The sequence below is a fragment of the Halichoerus grypus genome, chromosome 5, assembly GCF_964656455.1.
Source record: "Halichoerus grypus chromosome 5, mHalGry1.hap1.1, whole genome shotgun sequence".
Lineage (NCBI taxonomy): Eukaryota > Metazoa > Chordata > Mammalia > Carnivora > Phocidae > Halichoerus > Halichoerus grypus.
Genome location: NC_135716.1, coordinates 41,839,671 through 41,856,129, shown reverse-complemented (window position 1 = coordinate 41,856,129; position 16,459 = coordinate 41,839,671). Strand labels below are relative to the sequence as shown.

General features: G+C 42.8%; 1 protein-coding gene across 8 annotated transcripts in view; it reads right to left on the bottom strand.

Moving 5' to 3' along the window:
* The window catches only part of LOC118518598 (uncharacterized), a 284,505-nt gene that overhangs the window by 241,183 nt on the left and 26,863 nt on the right, over positions 1-16,459 (bottom strand). For 3 of the 8 annotated variants that reach the window (XM_078072231.1, XM_078072232.1, XM_078072230.1), the window contains exon 3: positions 13,898-14,004. The exons of 3 other annotated variants lie outside the window; for them this stretch is intronic. In XM_078072231.1, the coding sequence (XP_077928357.1) occupies positions 13,898-14,004 (107 nt within the window). Of the gene's footprint in view, positions 1-13,897; positions 14,231-16,459 lie in introns of all 8 variants that reach the window. 2 more of the 8 variants (XR_013447795.1, XR_013447794.1) reach the window with 1 other exon arrangement.

Below are 16,459 nucleotides of genomic sequence, written 5' to 3'. Positions count from 1 at the left end.
AAACATTAAATTAGTTTCAGGTGTACAACATAATGATTCAATATTTATATATATTGTGAAATGATCACCACAATAAGTCTAATTACCATCCATCACTACATAGAGTTACAATTTTTTTCTCGTGATGAGAAATTTTAAGATCTACTCTCTTAGCAACATTCAAATATACAATACAGTATTATTAGCTATAGTCACCATGCTATACATACAAGATTTGTTCTTGTATTGTACAGATGTTCCCAGTCAAAGACGACTGGACCAGAGAAGGGCCTCCGGTCACCTCAGACCTTCTTTAGCTACCTTCTAGCTGAGGGCACCACTGTTTAGTCACACTGGTGGTAACCCATTCATGGCCTGCTTGCATGGCCTCTAGCCTGGGTTCACTGTTTTAAGAGTTTGTTTTGGGGTCAGCCTGGATTTTTCAGGTCTTCCTGTCGTTAGCCCTGATTTTCTCTGCAAAGCAATAATGTTTCCATATTTTACACCAACTCAAAGATGTGAGGGACGCAAGTACAGGAAACTCGAATCTTCTTCAAAGGCAAGTGCCCAGTCAAAAGGCCTTCCAATTCAAAAGAATGAGAACCTCAGAACTAAGACAAAAGACTTGAAAAACAGTCCTTCTCTCTTTTCCGACCTTCGACTACCCCATTTGCCACACACATTTAGTGTTATGCATTATATGCCTTAAATCATAGCTCCCAAACATTTGGCATTTATTTTATGCCAGGCGATGTGTTAAGCTCTTTCCAGGCATCATTGCATCGATTTCTCACACCACCTTCAAGGCAGAAATTGTTATTCCTGGTTCAAAGGTGAGCAAACTGAGGCTGAGGGTTAAGTGACCTCCTCAGGAGGGGATGACCAGAGGTTGAACTCAGATCTGTCTGACTCCAAAAGCCATGCTCATGAGATAAATCACATAATGCCCTGGCACTGTGGTTGGTAGGTAATAGCACAGTAGGTATAAAATGTATTCCGTGGACTATTTTTAAGAAATGTCATGTTCTTTATTTTCTTTTAACCAAATTAAATCTGGCTTCAAGTCCCTATTACAAAGCAGAAATTTAATCTCAGTCATTACGGAATGTCCTCTTTGTTGGGAGACAATTCTCCGTGTGTCTTTGATGTTTCTGCACATCTGGTGAGCAGTGGTACTGACTGCCCTTTGTTCCAGATCATCTTCTCAAAGACATTTTCTGTAGCAAACAACGTTGGAATATAGAGATACCGTCTGCAGAGCAAAGGGCACACATGCTTCCTGCCCATTACGAAGATTAGCATTCCTAAGCTCAAGGTTCCTCTTCCCATAATGCAAGCAAGTGCACGGGCAGATATCATCTGGCTCCTGTCCCAGCACCCTCCGAGCACCGCGGCTCAGAGAGGCAATACGAAAATAATGGGGCTCTGGCTGCTATGACTTCCGTGAATGTTGCTGCTTCGTCTCTGACCCAGAAGTATATTTCTGCCAGCATCCATGAAACAGTAATAAGTTATCACCTTGCAAGTGGGTTACGCTCTCTGACCTTTCACCATTCTGGACATCCTCCCCTCTCTAGGATCTCATGGAAACCTGAGAGGCACCCATGTGCCCAGAACACAAAGTCAGACCTCCAATCTCCCATCCATATGGGCACAGCTGCTGCTTTATGGCCCAGGCTCACTTTGTCAGATGGGGTCAGTGACTCCAAGAGTCCTGGGTGGAAACATACATGGGATCCTTGGCTTGACTAGCAAACCCTGCGCCTAGGGTCCAGTCTTCCATGCTGCCATTCCCTTCGAGGCCCACTGTGAGAGAACGTATCCACTACGCCAAGATCCTGCCCAGTTCTAGAGGATCTCTCCTCTCTCCTGCTCTTCCCTCTCTTACCTCTCTACTCTCTCTCTCTCTTGATCTCCAGGACACTTTAGTATAATCAGCTTAACAAGTTTAGGCTTTCACCAAAGACAGGAAGTGAAGCTCCCTCCCAGCCCAAACATCCCCTGAGTAAGTGACCCAAGGAGTGGTCACCTCCTCTTCAGGCACAGGAAAGCAAGACACGGGCCATATCTCAATAAACGATCCTGCCACAATAGCACCCGCTCAACATGGTAAAATTTGGCTCTGTTATCTTTTTCTACCAGTGGCATCTCTCTACTCCGTTTTTGTATCTTTGGCTTTAGGCACAGGTAGGAAATCTCTCTCTTGGTCTCCCTCCGTCAATTACATCAAACTAGTGAAAAGGAAACTATCTTAGCTTTCTTTCTTCTGGTCCATCTAATTAAGAAGAACATTATCTGAAGTATCACCACACTCACACACACACACAAAAAAAACATAAAAGTAATCATGATGACAACAATGATGACAACAAGAGCACCCTCTTTCTATCCTACCTATATTTCTTCTTCCTGTTTGGCTGGCCCCAACAAAGAGGTTTAGGGAAAATGAGCTGAAACAAAAAGTATATCCAATTCAGCTTTAAAAGGATTCTTGGCAGTCTCTGGGTTTTGCCTCATTTACAACCAATTAGGTCAATGTTGATATCCTTTTAACCACTGATTTTACTGAAATATTTATGACATTAACATAACTGCACTGGCAAGACTTCCTACAGGTGCCAACTCTTCTGTTCTCCCAGTTTTAAATAAATCCTCAATTCTCTTAGTCCCCAGACAGCCCTGGGTATGTGGTAGCAATTGGTTTTAATGACACAGTCTACATCTACCTCTCTTGCAAGGCACGGACAATGCATACACCCTTGGGGTTATAAGCTTGTCTAGTTATGAAGAAATGTGGCCCTACTTATATTATCAGAGATCCCACATAAATAATTCTTGTTGCAAAAGAAGCAGTTGAATCCTCCCTCTCATGTTTTATCCCCCCTTGCAATTTTAAGGTTGTAAACTCCCTCTTGCATGAGGACAGGGTCTTTGCCTGTCTTGTTCATGCTGTATCTCCTAAGCCTAGAATAGTGCTTTGCCTATAAAAAGTGTTTAATAAATATTTGTTGAAAAAAAAAAAAGACCTAGAAGATTAAAATATCCTGAGATTCATATCCGAAAGTTAAAATGATGCTGTTTATAGGCTTCTGTGGAATCAGCCCTTAAATAAAATTGTTCCCCGTAAGTCTGGCACTTCAAGAGCGTCAAGAGAAGGGCGCCTGGGTGGCTCAGTTGGTTAAGCGACTGCCTTCGGCTCAGGTCATGATCCTGGAGTCCCGGGATCGAGTCCCGCATCGGGCTCCCTGCTCAGCAGGGAGTCTGCTTCTCCCTCTGACCCTCCCCCCTCTCATGTGCTCTCTCTCCTCTCATCCTCTCTCTCAAATAAATAAATAAAATCTTTAAAAAAAAAAAAAAGAGCGTCAAGAGAAAATATCTCCTCTCCTTACCAATAAAATAAAATTATTCACCACCTGAAACCCTGTAAATATTGGGGCCAGGGGCTTCCTTTCGAGCTTTTAGTTAGTGTTACTATGCAGTGTTTCTTAACCGGCGTGCTACTGGCATTCTGTATGGGATTGTTCCATGTATTGCAGGAAACTTCCATCATTTCTGTCTCCCACTAAGCGTCAGAGGAAAGGATGGTGCAGGATGAGTAGGTACCAGCTGGGCAAGGAAAGATGGGAAGAGTGCCCCAGGTAGAGGCAGTATGCGGAGGGGTCAAGAGTGACCGACTCTATTCATTCTCTTTTACAGCTTTGTTAAAGTCAAGTTTCAGATTCAGAGTCGAGTTCAAAGTCCAACTGCCTAGGTCAGAACGCAGGGGCCACCATTTCCAATCTGCATGACTTTGGGCAAGTCACAAATCTGCCTCAGTCCTCACTTCTGTAAAATGGGGATAAGGATTTTATTCTGTGATAGATGTGCTATTAGGATGAACTAGGATAATCTATTTAAAGTGCCCAGCACAAAGTCTGGCACATAGGAAGTGCCCCATAAATATTATTTCTTATCAGTTGTTATTATTATCATCATTATTATTGTTCAACAAACATTTGCGGGCCTGCCCACCATGTGCTAGGCACCACACCAATCACAGGATACCAGGAGAAGCAAGAAGCAGTGCTGGCATTGGGAAGGCAGGAGACAGATGAGAGCAAGTGAGGGCAATGCACACAAAGGAAACACTCAATAAAAGATGGTCTGGGTTGCTGTTGTCGTCGTTAGAAGTAAAACAGTAGTCATAAACAAGTGCAATCGAGTGTCCCTGGTGCTATGATGGAATCACTCACTGTGTGCCTTCCCTCTTGCTTCCAGCCTCCACCCATGATACCTTCCTTCTCCTCTAAGCCACTCCCAGTGCTGTCAGCATCAGAGGGCCTAACTGCAGCCCTACTTCCTCCATAAAACTCTCTCCTGTGCCAGACCTCATTTTCCTCCCTCTCTCTGCTCTGATCTAGTACTTAATGAGAGTGTCTTGTCTTATTCACTGCTTTTCCACAATTGGGACTAGAAAAATAGATAGGCATTTAAGTGGTGTGTTCTACAGTCTTGAAATAAGGAAAATAACGGGCCCGTGAGCCCATTCCAAGTAATCAAAGAAATATGTTTGTCATGAAAAATTCATATGTCAAAATTGACCAACAAATCATACGGCATCTTGGAGTCATTTTATCATAGTTCACTGTCCATGCTCCTTGTTAAAAACAGATTTCTCCACCCCTACGCCCAGCCAGACCTAGTGAGTCAGAATGCCCATGAGTGAAACATGGGAATCTGTTTTTAACTTGCTCCCCAAGTGGCCGTTCTTAAAGGTCAGTTTGGGAAATACTGGCTAGCCCCAGTGACTGCTGTTGTGAACCAAACATCCCCCAAACTAAGTCGTGTACGATAACTTGACCCTTCCCATGGATTCCCTGGATCAGAGGCTGGGAGAAGGAAAAGGGAGCATGGCTTGTCTCTGCTCCTCCGTGCTTGCGAAGACCTCAAGGTGCAGCCACCTGCAGTCGCACCTGCCTGTCGCCCCGGGCACCTGGAAGTGGCCTCTCCAGCCTGGAAGTCTCAGGGTGGTGGAATTTCTTTACAGTGGGGCCGGCTTCTCCCCGCGTGAGCATTCCAAAGGGGACTGGGTGGACACCACATGGCCTCTCCTGACCAAGCTTCAGAATCACGCCGCATTACTTCTGCTGCATTCCGTGGGTCCAAGCCATCAGAGACCCACCTAAATTCAGAGGGGACCGACAGAACCCTGCCTCTCAGTGGGAGGACTATCAAAGAATTTTAAACTGCCCCATGTCTTGTGTCAGTCTTTAATGTGCACCCACAAACTTTCCTTTTCTCTAGACATTCTTCACATTGGTAAGGTTTTGACCAATACTAGGCTATGGGTTACTGGTTCCTTGGAACTCATCAATAGTCCCAGATGATGCTCAAATCTGCTTATGAGAATATTCTGCTTTGTAAAGTTGGTCCTTAATACCTTCGATTTGGAAGCAACCCTTGTTAATCCTGTCTTTAAATTCATTGCCACTAATCCATACTCTCTTTGGACCTCTTCAGAGAGGTTTAGAAACATTAACAATGTTTTAACTCATCCTTTTGGTTCATATAAAACTAAGGATTAAAATCCTTGTAGTACACAGGTTATAAATTATGCCCTCCCCCCCCGATATTTCCTATATTCAGTCTTATATAAAATATTATGATCCAAAGTCTAGAAGAGATTAAAGGATGAATTTTCATCCTAATTTATCATGCACACAGACAATTCTTTTGGCTGCTGTCTGTGTTGTTTATACATTTGACCATGTTTTATTCAGTATGTAACTGTCCACGCTTATGTCACACAATCCATTCAAAAGCCTAAACATTACAAATACACATATAATTTTACACTACTTGGGATTCCATAGAAATTAGATGTGTCGGGTTTTTGTGTATTTTAATATGACACTAAAATAGTTGAGTCCATAAGTTCAAAATTTAAAGCATATTAATCACTTTGTTACAGTAAAATGCACAGATGCGGAAGAATAGCAGCCTGTGTATTGCTCTCGCAAGTTCTATGAGAAACGTGTGTATTTTTCCCCCAAAGCCATCTTCAATTTCTTCCTTCCGTGTAAAACTGGTTTTGAGGGAAAAAAAAATAAAAGACTCAAATCCACATTGGCATTTTTAAGGACTCACACTATCTAATGTATGATATTTTATCACATAAGTAATCATATTCAGAGACAAAGATTTTTTGGACATGTGAAATTTTCAATTCATCTCAACGGCTGTGGAACTACACCAGCGCAGTGTGGCTAATATAACCACACAGGCCCAATCACACAGTAATAAGCCTTCCCTATAACTCCTATAATTTGATATTGCTGCCTGTTCTAAATTACCATGGAGTTTTAAAGAATACTGTCTATTTGTTTTTGAATACGCAGTGTATTTTCTTCTAATTACATTCTGATCACATTTCACAGAGCAAAATACATCTGGCCTATCAATGGCATAAAATGGGTATTTCCTCAGGGGTGTGTAAAGTCTATATAAATCTCAGCTCCTGCCTGAGATTTGCAGAGATGCTAATACACAGGTCACTTGTGCGCTGATTTTTCTTTGTGATTGGGGAGCAATGCTTGCAAGCTCTCTGTGGTGTAATGAGATCATGGGCAGTTTGGCTTACATGCATAAAGATTTAACTCTTTTGCAAGTAGTCCCTCTGCCCCAGTACATTAGGTTCCTACATTGCTTTAATGTACCAGCCTCCCATCTACATTTATTTGGGAAAAAAATAAAAGCAGTATTTCCTTTAGTTTACTCAGCCTAAGAAAAAATTCATATATATGCATACAGTTGTGTGCTGCATAGATGGTATTAAATAAATACCTTATAGTGGCTTTCATTTTTAATGGCTCGATTTTTTTCCTTTGATCGCCTCCACCAATAAAAGCGTAGTCTGTAGAAAAGCACCCTTCTGGACAATCCATTGTCTCATTTTAACTCATTTTTATCAAGGAATTCCCCCTGCAGCAATCTCCACTGCCAGCTATTAGCTGTGCACATCTGCCCACAGTAATGACCACTCCTGTGTACATACACACCTGACTGCCGTCTGATTTAGACCTCACCCACAGGACCCTAATGCCACGTCTCCAGGGCCAGCAAAATTCTAGACTATTGATGCGTTATAGTTATCACATCATTTGGTCTTTGGTAGTGAATTAAGAGGGCCTGAAGTTGAAAATAGGTCAAATGCTTATGCTAGGGGCCCTCATCTTACCTGTGTCCAGTCTCATGTATGCTCCGACAGAATGCGTGTCACATCACAACCCTCCGAACTTTATCGGAGTTGTGGCCAAAATAAAAGATGTTTCAATCCAGTCCCTTCTCTTTGATCTCTGATCGTTGTGAACATGTCCCACTTTAAAGGGATCATAAAATGCATCCACATTCTTGTCTCCAAACCCTGAACATTTGGTCTTTTCTACTAATGTTGTAAGGGACTAGAGGGCAGTGGCTGTAGAGGACACCGTATCCTATACTAAGGTGGATGGGCCGTTCGAAGACGTTAGTAAGGACAGTCCTAAGATGAGACTTCAAGGATCTACTAAATGCATGCATTCTGGCGATACAGAGAATCGTCAGGAGACTACTGCAATGATCCAGATAAGAAATCATGATGTCTTGACTAAAGCTGAGACTATTTCAAAAGGTATTTTGGAAATAGAAGTAACAGGACTATGATGTAAACAATGAGACTTGCAGTGAGGCACTTCGATCTCAGCTCTGATATGTGAAGGTCATTGTTCCCATCCTTACAAGGAAAAAAAAATGGACAAACTGAAAATCAATTAGTGGGGCAAATTGCCTCCCTGAAATCTGGAGAGATAGGTACATACCAGGAAATATAACAACCGAGATCTGTTTACCTGGAACAGAAGTTGCAGGAGCCATAAACTGGTAGGAACTGGTAATTTTGACAAATTGCTGGAGGCTCAGTGTAGACTAGGGTAAGAGTGAGAAATTCCTGGGGTCCACAGTCTTGAGACAAGGGGACTTTCCTGAGCTTTCCCTCCAGGAACACCACCAGGTTGACAATAAGGATCTGAGAAAGATCCCCTCCTGGCCAAGTGATCATTGTGAAACCCATCCAGAGCCATCACCATAACACAGTCCTATTCTCTAGGGAAAATGACTTTACCTGTGCACAATTTTGAAACCTTATCTTACCTGGGGGAAAGGAATTCCTCCCCACTCCAGCACTTTATAGCCTTCTTGTAGGGAAGTTGGGGTGGGGGGGCGGGGGCATGGGTAGGAATCCCATAGTCATCAAGGAGCTGGACTTCAAGGAAATAAATTGGGAAAACTGTAGCTCCAGTATGAAGTAAAAGGCAAGGAAGAAAGAGCTATACCACTGGAAGAGGGACAGAATCCCTTGTGAAGGCTACAGTTCAACACACAGGCTCTCTGTGAGCCTAGGACTGAGACTTAATCAGAAGATCACAGAACATTTACACACACACACACACACACACACACCATCACCCCACCAACAGACTCCAGTGTAATAACAGTGAATTATGGCTAAAGAAAGTGTAAGATGCAGACTCTCTCCAAGAAGTAGTACACAGGGAAGCCTCAAAGCCAAGAGAGAGAACAAAAACAAAGGAAAAGCTAAAGCCTCTGGCACCTATAGCTAAAATAAACATTCAACACAGCCCAACTCCTAGTCAGATTAACATAAACCCTCCCACTAAAGACCTAGTTCCTTTAGTTCTTATTATGCAATACAACATGCCCAGCTTTCAACAAAAAACTGCAAGGTCTGACAAAAGGCAAGAAAAAACACAGTATGAGGAGAAAAAAAACCATCATCAGAACCAGACTCAGATATGACACAGAAGTTGGAATTATCATACAGGGAGTTGAAAATAACTATGATTAATATATAAAGGACTCTAATGGGGAAAGTAGGTGGATAGGCAAAATCAGTTCAAGGCCAGAACACGTGGGTAATATAAGAAAAGAGATAGAAACTCTAAGAAAGAGTTGAAAGGAAATGCTAGAAATCATAAATGCAATAATAAAAATGAAGAGTGCCTCCTTCCAATGTCTCCTTCCTGGGTGTCATGCCTGAAGGCAATCCCCACTGTGTCTGTCTTGGACTTGCAGACAAACCCAACAATTTCAGGCTAGTCTACAGCAGTCCTGCATTGCTGGTTAAGTTTTGCTGTCACCTCCCCTGCTGTCAGCTGTCATTTCTCTCTTCCATTAGGATGACTTTAACTTGAAACCTCCTCTGCCCTCGTCCAGTTTGCTGCTTCCCAACTGGGCTGGGGGAGAAAGACAACTGAAAATATTGAGACTAGAGTACTAAATAGACATCAAGAATAGAAAGTGCTCAGGGGCCTGGCTTTCATGCAGGGACATGAGTCTTCTGCTTCACATCTTCATAGTCCTTTTCCATTTATTTTTTCAGATCAAAGTTGTATTCCAGATTGACCTCTACATACAAGTGATATGCCACCATATATATCTTTAGTTTTCTTTTTTTTAAGATTTTATTTATTTATTTGAGAGAGAGAGCGTGCACGCACATGAGCAGGGGAAGGGGCAGAGGGAAAGGGAGAAGCAGACTCCCCGAGGAACAGGGAGCCTGACCCCAGGACCCCAGGATCATGACCCGAGCCGAAGGCAGACGCCTGAGCCACCCAAGCACCCCATCTTTAGTTTCTTAAAGCAAAATAAATATCAGCCTTCCATAAGGCACTAGCATCATAAGCAATCTACAGAAAAATAAAGATCCCATTGTCCCCCAAGAATAGCATAGAGGGAAATTGACCAAATATAATGTATTTTTCATCCTGTCTAAGCAAAGTGTATTCCTAAAATTAGTATAAATTGTCACAACTTATATACTTATGTTCTCCTTTAAGCTTTTATGTTGGGGGCTGCTCCTAATTCTTTCATCTCTTTTCACACTGTACAATATGAACCATCTACAGAATTGATGACCACCTTCCAGGCAACCCTGACTTGGTGAAACCCAGAGAAGAGTTAAGGAAGCAAATGCCCATTCAGCTGATTCCCCAGGAGTGCCCCAGCTACAAGACAGAGAGAAGCGTCTGGTAACTGTTCCATCCGTACCGGCTATCCTCATTTCCATTATAAGCTGCAAATGACAAAATCAATGGGTAGAGATGAAACTGGAATATAAAGAGGCCTAATACTGCTACAAATCGCAGCTCTATCTGGGAGGCCTGTGCAGAAACTCCTTGGAGAGCTTCCCTGAGAACAGCTCTGCTGTTCAGCCAAAGTAGTGAGCTTCTCCTTAAGGACCCTGACTCCCAAGTGGACAAACAGGCTCTTGGTACCTGCCGAACTATCCGGGGAGGGAATAACAGGCCCACAGGCTTCTGCAGGCCCACTCCCAGAGAGACCCCAAACACAGAAGAGAGGAAAGCACAGCTGCTCTGTTTGGTAATGGCCAAGCAGGTGCTCTTCCCTAAGCCTCCAACCAGCAGGCTGGGGGGCCCCACAGAGAGGCAACAGGTGTATAAAACACAGTGGTGGGGAGGACTGCCTCAGCCCTGGCTCACTTTATTCCCTGAGTACTTAAATTCTCTTTTGCCGTCAAGGGGAGGGAATCACCCCTAGGTAGATTGCCTTCTACCTCCCTTGCTGCTCTCAGAAGAAATCCTTTTGAAATATCCAATTTCTTCTTCTACTATATTCATTTTTAATTCTTCAATAATTCACTCATCCACTTATTCCAAATATTTAATAAACTCATGATATATGCCAATTATTATTCCAGGTGTTGAGTCCCTATACATCCTAGACAGAGAACAGGAAAGCAAATAAATATGTAGTTTAAAAAAAAAAAAAGTAGGGACGCCTGGGTGGCTCAGTCGGTTAAGCGTCTGCCTTCGGCTCAGGTCATGATCCCAGGGTCCTGGGATCGAGTCCCACATCGGGCTCCCTGCTCCGCGGGGAGCCTGCTTCTCCCTCTGCCTCTGTCTCTCTCTCTCTCTGTCTCTCATGAATAAATAAATAAAATCTTTAAAAAAAAAAAAAAGTATATGAAGGAAAATAAACGGGGTTAGGGGAGAGCGAGCAATGAACACTGAAATGGCCTCTCTGAGGAGATAAAGTTTGAGCAGAGATGTGAAGACTAAGAAGCAGAAGCCAAGGGAATTCTGGGGAAAGAGTCTTCCAGAAGGGAACAGCGAGTGAACAGGGAGTGCCCAAGGTGGGAGGCCACTTGCAGTGCTCCGGGAGCAGAAGGAAGGAGGCCAGTGGCCAGAGAGCCGCAAGCAGGGGAAAGAGATGATGGAAATGAAGACAAAGCGACAGTTGGGGCAGGACCATGAGGGACCTCACAGGCCACGGTCAGACACTGGGTTGTGTTCTCAACGTGACAGAAGGTCACTGGAGGTGAGCACAGAGGAGTGACGTGATCACTCTGGCTGCCTATGGAGAGTATACTGGAAGGGCAAGAAAGAAAGCAAGACCAAAGGAGATTCGTGCAGTGATCCAGGCAAGAGGTGATAGAGGCCAGGATTCATCTGGTAGAGAAGAGAAGTGGTTAGATTGAGGACAGGTTGTGAAGGTAATACTAACAGGATCCATGGAGGGCTGGGATGTGGGATATGGGAATAAGAGAGAAGTCAAGGAAAATCCACGGTGATAAGCCTGAACACATGGATATATGGAGGTCCTCCCAACAGAAACGGGGGAGACAGAATGCATGGATGAACAGTGATCCTCCCAAAACAAGTGAGGAAAAGAGAATGCAAGGGTGAACAGTGGTCCCCCCAACAGAGGTGGGGAAGATTCAAGGAAGCACAGATGTGACGGAAGTGAATAAAAATCACGCAGGCCTTTTGATTAAGCTTCATCAATCCCCAAGGGCATTGTGGCTATTAGAATTCTGAAGGAATACTTTCAAGTACATCCATAATATAATGCATTCCCAATATACTATTACTACCACTGGGAACTAACAACTGAGTGAAGAACAGAGAAGCATGTGTTCTAGCCTCGGTGTACTTATACAAAGACACAACGAAGACCACAAAGATGCTGTGTAGGAAGAGCCATGCTGCATATCCGCTCTCCTGTGTTTTAACATCACTGGGCTCCCGAGCCACTCAGAATGGGGACGCAGTGCAGTTCAACAAAGATTTATTAAGCACCTGTTACATTCTGTGCCTGAAACATTACACTTTATCCCCGTTATTTCACTTAATCCTAGCAACAGCCTTATCCAGGAGGTACTGTCAGTTCCATGTTGATAATATGAGAAAACCAGGACTCAGAAAGTTCAATATTCCCAAGGCCAGAAGGCTCCTTGTGCCAAGATCCCCCCTCTAGTCCTCTCTGTGGCAACACTGAACACCCCACTGTGGGCTTTCCTATTCTGGTCCCATACTCAGAGTCCTTGAGGAGGGAAGGTGGTCCTGATTATTCCTGGTGAGTCAGAGATTTGAGAAATGCTTATGCTCGAAGGAATCAGAAGAGTCCTCCTAAGCCTGCTTCCCCACCTCTTATCGTGGAGAAACAACAGAGCATAGTGCTGAGAGGCAAAGACCTTGAAGCCAGCCTGCTGGGTTTGGATCCCTGCCCAGATAATTATTAGCTATGCGACCTGGGGGAGGTTATTTAACCTCTCTGTGCTTTGCTTTACCTACTTGTAATAAGGGAGTAATATTAGTACCAAACCAATATGGTTATTGTGAGCATTAAATGAGTTAATATACACAAAGTACTTAGAACGACATCTGGAGCATAAAAGGTACAGTATACATGTAGCTAGATTAATCTGAGAGTTCTTTTGAATACCCCTAGAAACAATCAATTGTACTGCCAGTCCCCTTGAGATCCTGTGGTCTAATGAAAGTAGTCACTTATCCGGAAGAGTTATTTATCTCTTAAATAAGAGATATCACTGTAATTTATGTTGTTAATGCTTCTTTTTAACCTTAACACTTCTTTTTAACCTTAATGCTTTCATTTTACCATTTTAAGTCTACCCATTCATTCCACAAGATCTTATTATTAATCTGGTGCAAAGTACCAGATTAGAGGTTTGGAAGACTTTTAAAAATGAATCAGAAAAATACCTGCTCAGAAGTAGCTCACTATATTAAATCAATTCAGTCAAACATCATGATCCATTAGTCCAAACAACCAGCCATCTCTGTAAAACCTGGTTTTTTGTTTGTTTGTTTTTTGGAGGTCTGGGTTTTTTTTTGTTTGTTTTGGGTTTTTTTGGGGGGGTAGTCTGTTTCTCTCTTCTTCTCTCAATCAGAACAAAGACATGGTTCAAGAGATGAGAGTTCAGAGATGATTTGGGTGTCAATGCAGCATCTCCATATTCTCAAAGAAAGCTCAAGGAGCATCCAGGATGCCTAACTCAGATTCCATGAGGAAATGTAAGCCAGAGGTTAAGTGGTTTAGCCAAAGTCACTGGGCTAATTACCTTCATAGATGAAAATAAAATTGATGGTTCCAACTCCAAACACACTAGTGAGCTTTCCACTAGAGCGGACGGACTCTACCTTCTGCTGTCCACTAGGTCACTGTTCCACATGACAGGCAACCTATCATGCAATCTTTTTGATCATGCAACCCCGTCAGTAAAAAATAACTGGGCAGGCAACACACTATATGCGAACGATAACTATTCTGCCATACTAATACACTAATTATACTATAAAACCTTTGCAAAACTAGAAGATTAAAAGCTGAGTTTTCTTTCTTCACTTGAATGGATCCTCTTGTGCACGCCTGGGGCTGACGGACCTCCCACCCCTAGAGACCACAGTGCTGAGTGCTGTCCTGGGCAACCAGTGGGGACAGTATGGAACTGGGAATCACCTGAGTCACCGCTAAACAACTTTTGTGACTGAATTTGTATTCTATTGCCACTGCCACAGATTACCCCAAATTCAGCAGCTGAAAACAACCAATGTATTACCTCATGATTTCCATGAGCCAGGAGTCCAGGCACAGCAGGGCTCAGCAGGTTCTTTGCGAAGTGTTGCACGTGGCAGGATGAAGGTGTTGGCAGGGCTGCATTCCTTTCTGGAGGCGCAAGGGGAGAACACATTTCCAGGCTCATTCCAGTTGTTGGCAGAGTTCAGGTCCCTGTTTCCTTGCCTCAGCGTCTCAAGGCTGCCCATATTCCCCGGCCGTGACCTCCCTCGTCTCCAAAGCCAGCGATGCTGGATCGAGTCTTGCCCACACTTCGAATCTCTCCGACTTCCCTTCTCCTCATCTCCAGTCAAATCACTTGTCTCGTGCTCAACTTCTTCAACAGCAAAATGGGAAGAATAACATCTACCTCAGATGACTGGCTTGAAGGGTAAGTGGAGTAATAGATACGAAATTGCTTTGACTATTGTAAAGCAATAGAGGTGGGGAGAGGTGAGGGATGGGGGAAGTTAAGAGGGGACAGGAAGTACACGGAAGATTTTCTTCACATTTAAAATGATCCATGTGTCTCTGACACTAGGAAAATAGGGGGAGTGTCCACAGAGCACTAAAATTAAGGGAGAAATTATTTGTAAAAGCATTTTGTAAATGCTACAATGCTATATAAATGTTGGGAATTTTCATAAAATATCATATACCAAATGAAACACAAATTAACCTTAAAGCTTATTGAGATATAGTCTATATTCTCCAAATGATCATAATTTAAAATATTTATAAGGAAAAAATGAACATAAGCCAGTACAATATCACAGAGCCTGTAGATATGCAAATACCATTTGTGATAACAAGTACGGCCCGGGCTCTACAGATACTGTCATGGGGCCAGTTACTTAACTTCATTCCTCATCTGTAAAATGGGAGTAATAAGAATAATAATAGCATCTACCTCAGATGTATGGTGCTAGGTTGCTATAGGAATTAAAGAATGCATGTAGAATACTCAGCATGACGCCAGGCTATAAATTTTAGCTACCATTTTATCATTGTTTTCAAAAGAATGAGACTATAAACAATGGGTCATAAAACCAAAAATATGGAACCAATAATCTATTGCTTATTCACAGTCCTTATTGAGACAACAAAAAGAAGACTCACATATCCCTCAAAAAAATACACAAAAGAATTAAAATATCTTTCAGGTTCCAGTATTTAATAGATATTTTACCCATTATATACACTCACCTGATTTTTTTTTTCTTTTCCTTGTTTATATCTTGCAGGACTTGGAGCAATAATTTGGTTAAAAGCAAAGGGTTATGTGAATTTGCAATTTCAGCAACTAACAGTTCTGGAAGATGCTTCCAGCAGATGCACCTACAGCCGCAGAAGATTTAGTCAGGGCATGGTTGCCGACATTGTTGACACCTGGTGTTTTTTATAGCACATGCTTGACTAAGAATAATGACAGAAGAGAGGACCGAGTTGAGGCAGATGCATTACACTCTGGGCATGGGGAATCCCTGCATTATCCAGCTGCACTTCACGCATTCAAGTATTATACACACCGCTACAACTGTACCACATTACTGGCAGGATTTCAAGACACTCTGAACTTGTATGCCCCCCGAGAGACCTGTTGAGGAACCAAAGAAAGTAAAAACAGAGATTTAAAATATCAAATGCCTTACTACCTGATGTGTTACTGTTTAACGGATGTAATTTAAAATGAAAATCAAAGGACTTTTCCCTTCAAAGTGACAAGCTCTAGGGAAACTCTTAAAATAGAAAACATAAAGCAAATCCAAATAGAGGTTCTATAAGGAAAAAAATAAAGAAACCACATAAGAGAAAGTCAATGAAAGAAAAAAAACTATAAAACAACAAGATTTTAGAATGGCTGTAAATTAGGAGAAGACCATTTGAAAAATGTTTTATCTTCATACAGCATTAATAAAGCACCTCCTATGTGTGAAACACTATGCTAGGAACCCTCAAAGAGCCAAGTAGAGACAGACAGTAAGCAGGCCATTAGAAAACAGAGAGAAAAGTCTCATGGCGGGGTAGGTAAAAACAGGATACATCACAAAGAGTAGAGGGGCACCTAGCTCTATGGTCAGGGAAGCAGGAAGATTAACCCAAGAAGATAAATGATGGAGAACAGAAAAGAGGGATAGAGCTGTGTCCCACAGATGGAGGGCCACCACTTGCGTGTTGCTGGGACCTGGACAAGTCACTCCTCTTTGTACCTCAGTTCTCTCATCTACAAAAGAAAGTTCTTGCGCTGTGTGATTGGCCCGGGAATCCTATAAATACTATAAGGGGGGGGTCGTCCCTAACTCCTCTCATTCTTCACAGGCCACCTTCAATCTATCACAAATGCCTATTGATGCTACCTTCAAAATATGTATTCAGGATCTGACCTCCTCTCACTTCCTCAATCCATCACTATTACTGTGGCCTGAGTCAACATCACCTCTTGTCTGGATCAAGGCAACGGCCTCTGCTTCTATCTCCCCTCCCCAAGAGCCGATGGGAGCGAGCCTGTTCTTTTGGAGCAATGCATGCCTCTGTTCAGAATGCTGCATGGCTGTCCATCGCACAC